The sequence below is a fragment of the Mytilus edulis genome, chromosome 1 (assembly GCF_963676685.1).
Source record: "Mytilus edulis chromosome 1, xbMytEdul2.2, whole genome shotgun sequence".
NCBI classification, from domain to species: Eukaryota; Metazoa; Mollusca; class Bivalvia; order Mytilida; family Mytilidae; genus Mytilus; species Mytilus edulis.
In genome coordinates this window covers 101,158,676-101,175,226 of record NC_092344.1, presented here as the reverse complement: position 1 = coordinate 101,175,226, position 16,551 = coordinate 101,158,676, and the positions used below count along the sequence as shown (strand labels likewise).

Genomic DNA, 16,551 nt, shown 5'->3' with positions numbered 1-16,551 from the left:
CTTTTATGTATAAATTGGTTAAAGTGATTGTGTTATATTGTAAAGACACCATGAGGATGGCTCTCCGACCAATGTCTGTCTAAATGACGGGGATATTAAATATTGTACATACTATTGTTGTGATTCAACTATTTGCCTACTGAACAATAACTACATCTAATATGAAACCGCTAATAGTAAACTTGCATAACGTCACTGAAAATCGTGTACCTACACATTTAATACAAATAAAACATAAAAGACATCTGTACATTATTCAAGACGCCAATTAATTAGCCGTTATTAGTAACACTTTATAATGACCTTATCTTCCAAAGTAATTAATTTAATTAATTAATGTCATAATACCTTAAAATGGCGTCATAGAAATTAGCCTCAGCTCGGGAGGCTACCTCTCAGGAGGCTACCTTTTCCCCATAGGGTTAACATTAGCAAAAAGTCGCCAGGACCGGTAGTTTCCCCACTTCTATGTTCACTGCGTCGTAACTACAATCCCCTTCCCTTTTCATGAATGTGACCTACCGAATTAGTCTATATATCGGGTTTGTACAACATACATGCAACATGTGTAACATCATTTCAAAATATTATTCTGATTAAAACAAATTAATTTTTGATTTTTTTGTGTTTTAACGCCAGTTTTATGCACAACATTTAGGCTTTTACGTGACGACTAGTTTGGTTTTTTTTTTGGTTGAGGAAGCCGGAGTGCCCGGAGAATACCACCGACCTTCGATAGGAATAGAACAGAACATCTTCTAATTCAACTATGGGATGCAAATAAGTATGTCTACCTAGAACCCTTCCAACATGTAATTGTAAGACCAACACTATTGCTGGATAAAACAACGTGGCACAAATTAAAAACATGTCTGGGGGAATTTTACGGTTCAATTTTAAGACCTTGAACAACAACTAGACTATCTTTCAATAGTGTGCCCTGTTGCCAATCTAATATTTTGTTTGATTGATTGACTGATCGATTTAATAGTGTGCCCTGCTGCCAATCTAATGTTGATTTTTATTGACTGATTGATTCATCAATTCAATAGTGTGACCTGTTGCCAATCTAATGTTTTGTTTGACTTATTGATTGATTGATTGATTGATTGTTATTGTTTTCAGAGTATAAGAGGGGAGGTGTAGTAGAAATTCAATGAATTAAAATGAACATGAAGTGACGATGATTAAAAAAGGAAACTACATGAAACGGAAAAAGATTAATTTTATAATTGAGATAGAAAAGGGAAATTAGAGATTTATTGCATCGGCAACAGGCACCTACTTTTCCCAGAATATATAGAGGTACTTTCAAATGTATCCTCCATCAACGTTCTCCGTCTATGCTTTCTGTACTAAATCTGGACCAAATACGAGACAAGGGCATTCCCTTTCACTACTTTGTGATAGGCTGGTCTGTGCGATTATTTAAGCTACATTTAACCTTAAAACCTTTCCCAGAATTTTTGGCTGGACTGGACGAAGTAAGCAACCAGCTTATCGTATGGTGATGTCCAGAGGATGGGTTCGTAACCATTTATTTAGCAAATATAACGATATAGGATAAAATAGAGAATAGAGAATGGAAACGGGGAATGTGTCAAAGAGACAACAACCAGACCAGAGTAGAAAACTCTTACGGCTACTTAAGTGTCTTTAACGCGAGATAATACCAGTTAGCCCCTAAAAATTATAAAATTTAGAATGTGTCAAAGAGACAACAACCCGACCAAAAGAGTAAAAAAAGCCGTAGGCCACCAAAGGATCTTCAACACAGTGATTTAATGTATACTAGTTCAGCGAACCATACAAGTGAACCAAATTTCATCCAAAATATACATGCTATACTGCACGTAGTCATTTATGAGGACATAGATTTAAAAGCGTTTTACTGCAGTAGGACTCAAATTCGGAAGTTTGCAGAGGAGGCGAAGGAACTTGGTATTCAGTAATTTTGGGCTTTGTTGTGGAAATGCATCCCATTTGATGAGAATAATTAACGAAGTATACGGTCGGAATCCACCTGCAAGCAAATATTCTACGGATATGTCGCAACATTTTATTCGGGGTGATATAACTTTGACAGCTACCATTTGGAATATAGATAGAGGTTGGTCCCAAAATTACAGAGACTAACAACATGTTGCAAATGAAATATTTAAACAACAAGATGTAAAATGTTATCTTTGATTAAAACAGATGTCAAGAAATGTTTTGAATTAATAATTCAACATCAAAACAGAGATAAACAATATGACCACTTTTTAGATCTGTCAGGCGCCTACCTTCAGTGTATCGACACATTGAACTCGCTCTCAAAAGTTCTGACACGAATTGCGTGTAAAGCAATACAGATACTTCTGGAGCCGTTTAAGAAATTTGACAAAGGGATAATGCACTTTCCCTCCAGTGTCAGTATGTTTTCTTTGATATTTACTATTTTTAATCTTGTGTACTAGATTACAAGTGATATCAAAGACATATTTTCTTAATTTAATAAGTAATGTATTTTTATCCGGTGTTTGAATTTTGAAAGAGCAGTACACTTATTGGAAATCTAAACAAAAATGAGAAACGATAGAGACCTGGCTTTTTTGTTGTTGTTGGACATCTATGCTCGTTTTGGAGACAAAGTTTCACGTCAAGTGACTCGTATTCATATAGGAACTATTTGTGTATTTATAGCCGTATTTGATTTTTTATTTTGTTTAAAACTACCGATATTGAGAAGACACATCCTCTCCTTATAATGATGTTGGAATGAAATGTACTCACCTGAACTATCTCGTACTCAATCCAATGTTTGAACGTGATCATTGACATTCTACTGATCTTCTTACCAAAGCATGTGACAGTTTGGACGACTTTTATTTTCGTATTTTTGTTTTATTCTTCATTTATTCAATAAGTTTGAAATCTGCGTGTTTGCATTTACAAACAATTTATTAGTATATTTTTGCAAAAAGAATACGCTTGCATTCGATTTCAATATATAGTCCCTGTTGTGGACACTTTTTTATAGTTTTTCTTTTCGATCACTTTCAAAATTAATATATTTATATGTTATGTATGTAATATTAGTAGGGGGATATATTTACATGTTCAAAACATTTGGGCGCGAATTGTATTAGGTAAAGTAAGGGTTTGGGCTAAAATATTAATATTTCTGAAGCTGTTAGACTGTATTATAGGTCTCCGTAACAAAGAATTGTCAATATCTTTAGTTAGAGCTGGTGATTTTTTTCTATAATTCTAATATAATTTGTCCAAAAAGTACTACACTATAATTGAAAATTTACAAGAAATGCCGAGGGAGTTTATATCTTAGTTTTGATATTATTCATCAAAGGAGAATTTTAGAAGAAAGATTGTAGCACTCACTACTGAGCTGACGAAACCATCAGGGTCTGACAGGCCACCAGCAGTGGCATATACTCAGTGATAGTAAGTAACATTTTATATACTGTCGTCCGTCCAAAACGCTTATTAGATTTACCTTCACTATGAATAATAGTATGAAACTTATATTGAATAGAGAATGTTAGCTTTACAAATACATATAATAGGTTGTTTACGTTTGACTTTGTCATTATGAAAAGTTTAGAACCTGATGGAATGATGTGTCTGAATTAATTTTCGATACAATGAAAACTTCGGATCTGAATGCAAATGTGTTGTATAAAAATAATGCTCAGAGAAAAAAAATGCGAATCGAGTTACTGCTCTTTTTACAACTGTCTTAAAGTGTATAATTTGTCGTTAGTGTATCAGATACATATTACAAATACACCCTGTAATCAATGAAGGCCTCACATTATGTTACACTCAAAAACGTCTTTGACGGTGTATGCATAAAACAATATGATACGCTTAGTACCAAAATTACTCGGCAAGTTGGCAGCAATATTGAACTGGGTTTCCAGTTATTTCGAATCTACCTTACTGCCATGTTCTATGCTGAAGAGAAATATTTATATTCACTTAGTGAATATTTATATTCGATTGCATATATGTGCAGCTTCAGCTAAATTTAAATTTCATTAGTTTCAATTCTTAAAATACGTGTCAATGCATTAGTGTAATATTACGACTTTTATCGCCTTTTAATACCATGGTTGACCTACCTATTTGCACTGATAAGTTAAGAGAACGTAGTCACGTTTTTTTTGTTTTGTGTTCATGTCGTAAACAAGCTCGCAAAGGCCAGTAAAAGTAAGTACATTTATAAAGAAAAAAATAATAAAAAGTTTTGAAAAACTATAATATGTAAATTATTTATAACAGTTCAACAAAAATAGAGTCCATTTGGGTAGTGCAGTAAGTATTACGTGACTTTACAACACATTTCAACGAATTCAGATTAACATGTCTTAAAGGTTTCTTTCCGGTCATTCACTCTGTAAAAGGAAACTTGTAGACTTTGTCGCATTTTTAATATGCATATGAAATATGTGCTACTTAACGCTTAGCAAAAAACGATCAATAATCACTTAGAAAATAAAATTCTGTAAGGTATCTGAATATGCATGTTACATAGAGAAAAATAATAAGCAATTTAATATACCATAATCGATAATATGTATGACGTGTTATGGATGAGTGAAGCATATATCTGTAGTAGTTCATTTATAATCAATACATTATCCGTCAAATAAATTGTGCAATCAACTTTTTTGAAAGCGCATTTTAGGTTACAATTTGCATATACATTTACCAGATTAATTCCGAATTTATTTGGGATTATATTCAAATATACTTTTTAGTTCAGCAAAGCAAATGCGCCGACAACCAAAGATTCCACTAAAAGTTAAGCAATGAATCAAAACATATTCACAAAGACAAAAGACGTGTGAAATCTAGCGATGACATTTCATCAGTGCAATAGACTCATAACTTCTAAAAAGCACAAAGAAAGTGCTGTAATTGCTGCTCTTCGTCTCCATATTACAACGAGGCCTTCTTCGCGAAACAAAACTGTTCTATTTTTCTCTTTGTATATGTATATAATAACTACTCGTTCTTGTTTTAAACAGATAGAGAAGGACCAAAAAAGTAGAATCAGCATACTTGAAAAGAAAATGCCGAAAAAGGGTAAAATTTGATAAATCCTTTTTCCAGAATAAAAACAGATTAAATGGTCAGCTTTGCAAGATCTACAAACAAAACAAATTGTTTGAATCGTAAATCTACCCTTTTATGTTTCTTTAAATATAGATATTATTATTATCATTGTTAGTAGTAGTAGAAGTACCTTTAAATTGCGATATTTACTCATTTTGGCGTTGTTTTTGTTTACTATTGTACAACAGATATACAGATGTGTGACATTTGAACACCGGTATACTACGTTTGCCTTTATACAGACATTAAACAAAGCACAAATGATTCACAGTACGATTCTACAAATAGGACAACATTATTGAGATGAAATCATCAATGATAAAACTAAGTCTTCATAACCAAGCGTTCAAGTTGAATAGAGTGACTTCAAGGGGCAATTAGTTCAATATTTTGTTATACCTAGTTTTTACTTTGTTTATCATTGCTTTGTTTTCACAAAAAAAAATGTAGCTTGAATATGCATTTATTGGTGTTTATTTAAGGGTTAAAAGAGAGAATACAAGCTGGTGATAATATCATAGTTGCAGAAGGGTATGTTTTTGAATTGGAGAGAAGAGGATATTTACGTGCTGGTTGTTTTGTTCCCGAGGTTGTGTTAGAACATCCAGAACAAGTAAAGGCTGTGCACGAGGAGTACGTACATGCTGGGAGTGATGTTGTGCTGGCATTTACAGTAAATAAGTTTCAGTCAATATGTAAATTGTAATTAATGTTAATTATTACTTTATATTAATAGTTCTTTAAACGGAGACAATGAGCGAGGTAGAAAAACAAATTTGAAATTGTCCTATACCTTGACGATAATATAATTTACTTAATATGGTTAAAAACATCATTATTGTCTGTTGGTACGCCAAAATAATGCATTAAGTACTAGCCACTAGATGTTAAGCGTTCATCATCTCGTCAAACTTAATGTCAGTTGGACTACGGAATGGAATATGTCCAGATGGATACTTATCTTTTCAAAAGTCAAACTTGTTGAAATAATTCGAAATTTAAAACGATTAATGTATGCATGATAGTGTTTCATGTTAATTACCGTTACATAAATTGATAGGATTTGTAAAATGTTGCTTTCACAATTGTGTTTACAAATCTTTAAAACAATCTAAAGATTGCAGATATTCTCAACATATTCAAAACTTTTTATTTCATGGATGATATCTCGTTGCATTAAAATATAATATATAGTGAAGATAATGTTGTTCACAACCCACTGAATCATGTATTAATCGTCATACCTTCTTGGATCTTTGGAAAACGTACTCTCATAAATTTAGATGACATAATCAGGGCTAAGTAAACGAATGATTGCAAATTAAAAAAGAAATGCTGATTTCAATAAGCCTTAATAGTAATAAAAGAACTAGACTTATCATTTGATACGCCAGACGAACGTTTCGTCTACATAAGACTCAACATAAGACGCTCAGAATAATACAGTTAGAAAGCCAAACAAGTACAAAAATGAAGAGCATTGAGGACCCAAAATTCCACACAATTGTGCCAAATACGGCTAAGGTAACGTATGCATGGGATACGAAAATCCTCAATATTTCGAAAAATTCATAATGTTGCAAACAGTTTATTTATAAATGACCATATAATTAATATACGTGTTGACTGCTGTGATGGTGATAACCTCGGAGAAGAAACGTTTACTAGCAGTGGCATCAACCCAGTGGTGTAAATAGTTATCAAAGGTACCATGCATATGTCACAGTCATTTTCTATCAGATGCAATACTGAATAAAATATTCTCATTCACTTCCGTTTTAGGTAATTTATCTGTTAATGATTCATTTCAGTAAAACATTTTTTTTATCTTTCATTTAGTTTTGTGATAGTCATTTATTCATTCCATGCGTAAATTTCCACGAATATTACGAAAGCTCGAACTACAAAAATAATTCTTTTTACGATACGTAGATTAAAAAGTTTTCATTCGCCACCTTATGAATACGATACATAAAAATTGCATTAGAATTTACAGCGTATCAGAATAAGCCAAACTTTACTTGAAAGGATTATTTAGTAACAGTGGATTAGAAATATGGTCTGTTCTCGTTCAGCATTTAGCCCGCTCCTTCTGTGAAGGTATCCGCTTGGTTGTAAGAAATATATCATAATACGTTGTTATGTCTGGTCAATAAATGCGACATCCCTAATAGAAGAGGACCCTTTAAATATTTTTGGGGGTGTAAAGATGACCTATCATAACGATATTGATTGTTTTTCGTGAACTGATTTATTCTCATGACAGAAACATCACGATACTAGTCTCTTATTTTTTTTGTCATTTAAAGAATTCGGAATTCGGCATGCATGGACGAGCATATGTAGTTTCCACTTAATGTATTTTAAAAAATCAAACTATTGACTATTTTGGAGCATGTCAGTCATACTTTAAAACATTTATTGAAGACCGTTTGTTGACCTGTCAAGTCTTAAAATGAATGTTAGGTTTCAGTTTGTGTTGCTGTCAAAATTTTTGAACTTTTTAATTTATTAATACTACAAGGTTCAATTTCCCATCATATTCCTGATTTCCAGCGAAAGTCAAGTCAATCAGAGTCAAAACGACATTGAGGTGAACAGCTGTTAACCGTAAGACGTTATAGAATTAAACCATTTGAATTAAGAAAGAGGTGCATTTGTTTAATTCACGTTTTTTTTTTTATCCTTTTCTAGTATTATGGCCACAGAGAGAAGCTCAAGCTAATTGGAAGAGAAGACGAACTTAAAAGTTTGAATATAAAAGCACTTCGTCTAGCAAAGGATGTAGCAGATCGTACCAACGCTCTTTTAGCGGGAAATATCTGTAATTCTACAATATTTAAGAGAGATTGTCCTGATGCTGTAGAGAAAGCGAGAGCTATTTTTAAGGTGAAATATTATTATTCATAAAAAGGGACTGAAAGATACCAGAGGGACATTCAAAAGTATAAATCGAAAATAAACTGACAACGCCATTGCTAAAAAGGAAAAGAGAGACAACAGTACACAAAACAGACATAGAAAAATAAAGAAATATCAGGACCGATCAAACTGAAACGTGTCACTATATAAAGCTTGCAATCAATCGTATTGCTGACAACCTTTAGCAGAAAGAATTAATACTGAATATACGGAGTCTGTCTCCCCATCCCAACCATAAAATCACAAATTATAATTTAAAAATATTGACTAGCAAAATACCTGTACTACAACTAATCATTGGTATTAACTCTTTCTACTGAAGGTTGTCCGCGATATTATAATTTGCAAGCTTTAGATAGTGTGATCGCTTCTGATATTTCCTTTGAGTTTGTTTTAATTAAAAGAGTGACGATGGTATTAAACTTGGAAATTCACGATACTGGTGAGCTCCAATCTTTGTTTTCCCTCGGATTTGCGAAAATCGGTTGATGTCACACCAAAAATATGAGTTGGTAAATTCTTCATGTTCAAATGACGACAGTTAATGAATGTGACCTACAGAATTAGACTATTTTTTATTTTCGATTGATGAGTTTGACTGTCCCTCTGGTACCTTTTGTCCCTCTTTTAAAATTACAAAATTATGCCAACTTGTCTTGTTTAATTTAAACATATTTGCATTATTGAAACAAGATGAAAACAATCATTATTATGCCAGAGCACCTTAATACTATGACTGCTTTTTGCTTCCTGTGTACTTTGGAAATGCTACAAATGCTGTACAAGATAGGTTTCTCTTGTAGACAAAATAGCAATTCTTTGCATAGAAAGCAAATTTTAGTTAATAGATTCTGCATGTTGGTACAATACCATGCTATATGCGTCTGATGCCAAGTTGATACATGGCTTCTTAACAGCAACTAGTTGTACGACAGATACTTCGTCTTATTTACCAAAAGGAGTATGAAATTGCTACTATATTTTATTCAAATCAATATGCATTGGCGTCCTTTAAAAAATGAGAACGCTTTCAGTCTATTAATCACTTTTGTGAGTGTTTTTATGAATCTAAAGAGAAGTGTTTTGGTTTGCATCTTGAGTTTATTGACAATTTCATAGTAAATTCGATCGACGAGATGATTTGACTACTGATTAGCGTAAATTATAGTATAATTTCACTACCAGCAAAAAAGTGTAGGTTGTCTTTTTCTAACCGAGTTTTATAATATCTCGTCTAACTTAAGTATTAACTCTTATCTTGTAATTTCTAATGACGAATGAAACTCTACGATGCAAAGATTATCTTCTATCACGTAATAGTTTAGAGTTTTAGACTATGTTGAACTAATCTATCCTATCAAATTTCACATAAAGGATACTAAGATACTGTTCAGTCCGCGTCATATCTTCACTTACATCTAGAAATTGATCTCTTTTATACGATTTGGTTAAGAACAAAACTTTACGACAAAATAGAAGTTTCAATTTCCCAATTGTAAATTTTCCATTTCTATATAATAACAGTCAAGCAGTGCTTGCAGAAAAACCATCAAGGTTAAATGATATTCCAGAGCTTGAGTCTTCTATCATGATTTCTTGGAAATTATGTTGCTGCTTACTTATGCATCTGTCAATTCTTGGATAGTAAGAAGTGGTAAAATTGTATACAATCCCTTAAAAATGTCTAGAAGGTATCATTTTCTGGACCGTTTCATAAATGATGACGAATTTACTCATCACAGGTACCAGGAATAAATTTTGTATTATCTCCAGACGCGCTTTCGTCTTCAAAAGACTCATCATCCAAAAACGTAAAAAAGAGCAGGCTCCGATTGTGTTACCACAATCCAAACCTCTTTTCTTCGAAGTATCACTGATTTTGTATTTACATGATTTGATAACCTTTCCTTTCCTTTTTCGTATTTGGTCTTGTTGTTGTCAGTCTGTCTTCAACTTATGAGTTTGGAAGTCCCTTGGTATATTCCGCCTTTTCTAAATTAATGACTGCGTGCTTAACCATAATATGGTTGTGACCTAATCACAACTTATTATATATGGATATTAAACTGTCTTCGTAACTTATAGGAGCAAATAGAATGGGCTATATCTGAAGGAGTTGATTACATTGTTGCAGAAACTTTTAGTGAATATGCAGAGGCAGCTCTAGCTTTAGAATGTATAAAAGAATACGGAAAAGGTAACTATTTGAATTTTTGATAATGATTTTCCTTACTGACATCTCATTCTCTTACAGTATTTCATACAATCGTAAACTTTGGTAATGTCACAACCACATAAAAGATTTTTTAACTACGAAGTGTGGAATATAGTCAACTATGACACATATATTCCTTATCAGTCAACCAAATAAATGGCGTCCTTTAAAACATCTTTGCTCAATAGTTTCCTCGACAAAAGTGACTTATAAGATGCGTAGTCAAAAAGATATTCGTATATATTGTTTTTCTTAAGTATCATCAACCGATTACAATTTTACGCCGTCATTATATAACGCATTGTCACAGTAAAGGTTTGTGAGCAAAGCGCAAAATTACAAAATCAGGCACGAAAGTCTTTTGAAGTTATTCTAGTCTAATAAACTGACAACGTCATGGCTAAAAATGAAAAAGACAAACAGTCAAACAATAGTACACATGACACAGCATATAAAACTAAGGAATAAGCAACACGCCCCACTAAAAACTATGGGTGATCTCAGGTGCTCCCAAGAGTAAGCAGATCCTGCTCCACATGTGGCACCCGTCGTGTTGCTCATGGGATAACAAATCCGGTAAAAAGTCTAATTCGGTAGATCACATTAATGAAAGGGAAGGGGGTTGTAGTTATGACGTTAGGAACATATCCGATATCATCTGTGAAACGGTTATTCAATAACGGTCAACCAACTCGTGATGGCGTCCGTGAAATTTACGAAGGGATAATTTCAACTTCACCATTTGGAACTCTTGGTTTAATAGCTTCCTTGTGAGCAGCAACCCTTTATCAAGAAAATTATGAAAGAAAAACAAGCACGGGAATAATGTATCAATTGGGAGATATGAACCCGGTATGCAGGTGCTGCTGGAATGTTGCTACTTAGAAATAGAAAGTTCTCAATTCGAAAGCTGAAAACATCTCTTGTCGTAAAGTTTTGTTTTCAACCGACCCTCATTGTCAATTTGTCAATGTAAGTCAAGTTATGAGGCCGAATTAACTGTATCTGTTGTATCCTTTATCTCTATTTCGATTGGATAGATGCGTTCAACATAGTCACCAAATTTTGATTTATTTAGTGAGAGAACATCATCTATATAATGTATAACATACACTTTACAGATGATACATAAAAGTATGTCGTTTATCTATTTTATTTATAAGTTCGAAGTCAAACCATTTTATAAAAGCGTGTTCGTTGGATATTTTATAGTTCCTGCTGTTGTTACAATGATAGCACATGCCGAAGACAAAACAGTAGACGGATTAGCATTTGGTGAAGCAATGAACAAGTTGTACGCTGCAGGTGCTGATATTGTAGGACTAAACTGTGGAAGAGGACCGACTACTATGTTGTCTTTGATTCGGGACATTCGAAAAACATACAAGGTATTTTGAAGGCTTAGGTATTTTTAACCTGTGAACACGAATTGTATTATTTGTGACAACGATTTTAATCCTCAATGCTGAATTTTGAATATGTTTTTGGGATGTTTAAGTTCTGTAGATGTGTCAGCTGTTTGTGCGAAACATCATTTATATATAAAATCTTATCGTATATTAAATGTTTTAGTAACAATAACTACAATTCATAAATTTCGTGCGTCCGAAGCTATTTTCTGGAGTTGTAAAAATCGACGGATTAAGAATTAGATGTGTTTTTGCACTTTCTGGTGCAACTTACTAAGACTTATTACTGGCATTAGGTAGGTCCGTCATTTCATTATTACATTTTGTGAGTATTCTGTCAGGAACATATACTGTTCCCATGTTCTTTTTATAGATAATGGATCGACAAATGCTCTCGTTTTCACATATTTCAAAATAGAAACATACCTTTACGAGATTTAACAGACATTGTTTGATGGTATAAAACAAACTATGGTTAATTCGAAAAAGATCACATCTGACTTTATTTAATTCCTTACACATTTCTTTTCTTTTATTTGCTATTACTGAACCAAAAGCACTGATAAATGTATTTCTCTTAGTAAAAAATATGCATTTGGTTTGGCTTCTTGTTATCTGTATAGTTTGGTAAATTTAATAAATTATTATATAATAGGGTCCCATGGCGGCACTTCCTGTTCCTTATAGAACCACTCCAGATGAGCCTACATTTCAGTCTATAATAAATCTCGAAACAGGTAATTTTTGAAGATGCAACAAAATACTTACATATTCATTAGACACATGTCAAAGAAAATTATGTCACGAAGAATAATGTTTGTTCAGAAAACTGCGTAACTATATATATATATATATATATAGGAGATAGGAAGATGTGGTATGAGTGCCAACGAGACAACTCTCCATCCAAGTTACAATTTATAAAAGTAAATCATTATAGGTCAAGGTACGGCCTTCAACACGGAACATTGGCTCACACCAAACAGCAAACTATAAGGGCCTCAAATATAACTAGTGTAAACCATTCAAACGGGACAACTAACGGTCTAATCTATATTAAAATGAGAAAAGAGAAACACATATAAACTACATAAACAGACGACAACTACTGTACATCAGATTGCCGACTTAGGACAGGTGCAAACATTTGCAGTTATGTTAACTATGTTTATTTTCAAACATTAGTCGATGAGGTATATGATATGTATTCCATGTATGCTATTTGTCACTTTATGTATCTCTCCTGTAATAAACAAATTGCCCTTTCCCTTGGAATAATTCCTATTTGATCACATGTGTTGTTGTTTATATCAACATAATTAAAACTGATCCTTGACTACAAGACGATATTTCAAATTACCCTAGATTTTTGTACAAACAAATCTGTTTTAACATAGCTCATCTCTTATATCGAGATTTCCATAAGTGGATTTCAATTGGACCATTCTCATATAATTGGTGTTAAAGAAATATTGCACAATCTTAAAGATTGTCAGAATGCTTTTTTATTTCTTTCCTATCATGACTTACTTGATAGACAGATGCTACTTACAGTGAAATTATTGAACCAGAGATTCTATAAATTTACAAATATTCCAGCTATCCCTAAGACAGTTGACATGCATGCCATCATAATTCAATACACATGGGCTATGCCATGGAGGAAACAGATTTTTGAGTTTTTTCATGTATTATTAAAATCGGGTACTTCACAAATTTAATCGTGTAATCACCAAAGGACAGGTTTGTGTTCTTTCAAATATATGATACATAGGATTTGCCTGTTGCCAAGACACTAGCATCTGATTTACTATTCTAAAATATTCTATTTATTTTTCGAGCTTAAAATTAAATAAACCTTTAACGAGTATATGGTGCTAACCATGTACAGTTATTGATAGCTTCTATTTTGACATTTTTGCCCATTAATATGTCTTTTTGTTTTGTTTATTTATCATTGTTAATATAATGGAATTGTATGCGACTGTCATACAAGTTAGAGGTTAAGCTAGCTATGAAACCATGTTCAATCCATCATTTTCTAATAAGAAAATGCCCATAACAAGTCAGTAATATGACAGTTCTTATCCATTAGTTTGAAGTGTTTGAGCTTTGATTTTGCCATTTGAAAAGGGACTTTCGTTTAATTTTCCTCGTAGTTCGGTATTTTTGTGATTTTACTTTTTTCTAAATGTTCCTGTCACATTTTGAATAGAACACAATGCTTTTGACAGTTGAGGGAGAAAACCATTTTTTTTAAACGAAATTCAGTATAAGTTTGTGCAGAAGTATTGCTATTTTCACCTAAAATATAAACAAGAAATTATACATGTTAATTTCGAGTCCCCAAATTTTAAAATAAACTTGTTTTTGAACTCAATGAGTAAGATGTCCTTATTTACAACTAGTATGTGCAGGGATGTATTTTTCGCACATATAATTGCTAAAAACTACTTGTGAAAAAAAGTTACCTTGCTTACATGATGATAACGTTAATTCTTTGCAGTCTTCGCGATAAACCACTGTAAGATGACAAACTAGTTGACGGGAGAGTACATATTGTTCCAACAGGAATCCCATATTTAATATTGGTCTGTTGAAAACCATTCACCAAACGTTCCAAATACAATGTCCATCAAACCTCCAGATCTTGATTATATTGTTTTTAAATAACGTATTAAGTCTCTAGTACAAGATCCTCCTTATCTGCAAGAGTTGACATAGGAAGATATTTTTGCAAAGAAATGGTCAATATTTATAGACAGCAGAATAGATTAACTGAAACAAAACTTACATTTGGTATACACAATTTGTATTTAAACTAAGAGAAAACTCTTAAACAATATAGAAATCATATTTTATGTAAATGAACATTACTCATATTAACTTTTAAATAATTTGGTCGACTTTTTCTTAAATTGGGTATCTACAGGTATCTGAATATTTCAGATATTCAGACTACAGAGTGATGTACAATTGTGTTGATTTAATTAACAATAACCTTTATTCTAGGAAAACAAGCCTTTCCCGAAGATTTAACAGCATTTCACTGCAGTAGAACTCAAATTCGGAAGTTTGCAGAGGAGGCGAGGGAACTTGGAGTTCAGTATGTTGGTCTTTGTTGCGGAAATGCATCCCATTTCATGAGAATAGTTGCAGAGGTCTATGGTCGGACACCCCCTGCAAGCAAATATTCGCCAGATATGTCGCAGCATTTCATATGGGGCGATAAAAACTTCGACAGCTATCATACGGAATACAGAAATACGTTGGCTCCTAAATAACAAGACTCAATACATGTTTACACTCGTCTTCTGTCAACAAATATGCAAACAGAAAGATGTAAACAGCTATTGAAAATTAAAGTATTTGAATAAAATTGTTGCCAATATTTATTTTTTTTTTAATTTCAAAATTTCACATTCTAGTAAACAAATTGTTTAAAAGTGTGAGCATTTTAGGAGTATCAAATTATAAGCCTTGGTATCTTTGATAACTATCAGGATCAGACACCTTCTTCTCCAGCATGACAACCTATTTTACATGTTACCCAATACTTTGAAGTTTCTAACATGTTTAATGATCATTTTTCATTAAGTACATCTCTAGCACATCTCACAAGAATGCCTTCTTATTTGGTCAGCAGCACACCAATGGTCAAGGAAATTCCCGCCATATCTAAAATATTTTCTTTTTCAAGTGGCAATCTTATTATCTTTTCTCTATCCAGGTTGACACACTTTACATAACATAGTATTTGATTTTATTGTTGATTTTATTTTTTTCGTCCCAAATATGAATAAATTATTTTATAAACTGAACGTGAATGAAGCAAATTCTATAAACAACTGAACATAAATACCATAAGCGGTACCATTTTATTCTGTCCAAGTGCGTATTTCGAAAATCAATGTCTAAAAGTGATGCACAACGCCAAAATATTTGAAAATCCAAAGCTTATTAAAAGAATTAAAGCTATATAAACTAAAAGGAACAAAAAAGCATTACCAAAGTCGGGCAAGGTATCAGAGCTTTGCATGAGGGAGATATTGTACATTCCTTGATTTTAGATAATTTCAAAAATTTTGTAACAGCAAATTTTAATAACGCAAAATCGTATGGCTACAGAGATGGGGATACGCTCGGGAACTGTCACTCCACCATCAGAGGCATCGACCCAGTGGTAGGATTAATATAAATGGTACAAGACAAGCATTTCGACTATCAATGTCTCTTTAGTTGTAGTCGAGGTCAAAATAATTGAAAATCCAAAGCTTTATACCACAAATGGACAAAAAAAGTATAGTCAAAGCCGGACAAGACATCAGAGCTGAAAATAAATCGCATGATCCTAATTTTGCATTGACTTTTATTTTAGTTAGAACTTAAGAAACGAAACACATTCAGATTCATAAAAGAACCCACTATAGCATTTGAATTCTTTGATTATTGCAACTATGAGAAAATCGTTCTCAAAATTCTGACACAGATTGTGAATCAAGCAATATAGAGAGTTAAAGGCATTTGAGACTTGGATACAGCACGTTCACTCCCATGTAGGTTTGTTTTCTTTGTCATTTACTATTTTTGATTCTGTGAACAACACAAAAAGGTGTTTCAAAGAAATATTTTTCTTTTTAAAATATCATGTATTAAATTATACCCGATGTTTATTTTTTTAAATTTTTTTTAGAGTTATTAAGAGACATGTTACACTTTTTCGATAACCAAAAAATAAATATTGATTACGTTTTTTTAAATAGTAATGCGCGTTTTGGAGACAAAGTTTCCCGTCAAGTGACACGTATCCATATAAATTGAAACTAATTGAGTCCCATTTATCATTGATTTATAGCCGCACTTGATATTAAGTTTTGTTAATAC

General features: G+C 32.6%; 1 protein-coding gene across 2 annotated transcripts; it reads left to right on the top strand.

Moving 5' to 3' along the window:
* The first annotated feature begins 3,338 nt into the window (after positions 1 to 3,338).
* LOC139498301 (betaine--homocysteine S-methyltransferase 1-like) lies at positions 3,339 to 15,058 on the top strand. Of its 2 annotated transcripts, none has more exons than XM_071286679.1 (8): positions 3,339 to 3,444; positions 5,034 to 5,091; positions 5,604 to 5,794; positions 7,816 to 8,010; positions 10,129 to 10,240; positions 11,471 to 11,646; positions 12,323 to 12,404; positions 14,680 to 15,058. In XM_071286679.1, exons 2-8 carry the CDS (start codon positions 5,079 to 5,081, stop codon positions 14,949 to 14,951), a joined length of 1,041 nt encoding a protein of 346 aa, XP_071142780.1. In that variant the 5' UTR covers positions 3,339 to 3,444; positions 5,034 to 5,078; the 3' UTR covers positions 14,952 to 15,058. The 2 variants fall into 2 exon arrangements, with proteins under 2 accessions (XP_071142780.1, XP_071142772.1); XM_071286671.1 differs by lacking the exon at positions 3,339 to 3,444 and adding an exon at positions 4,081 to 4,212.
* Positions 15,059 to 16,551: the final 1,493 nt, after the last annotated feature.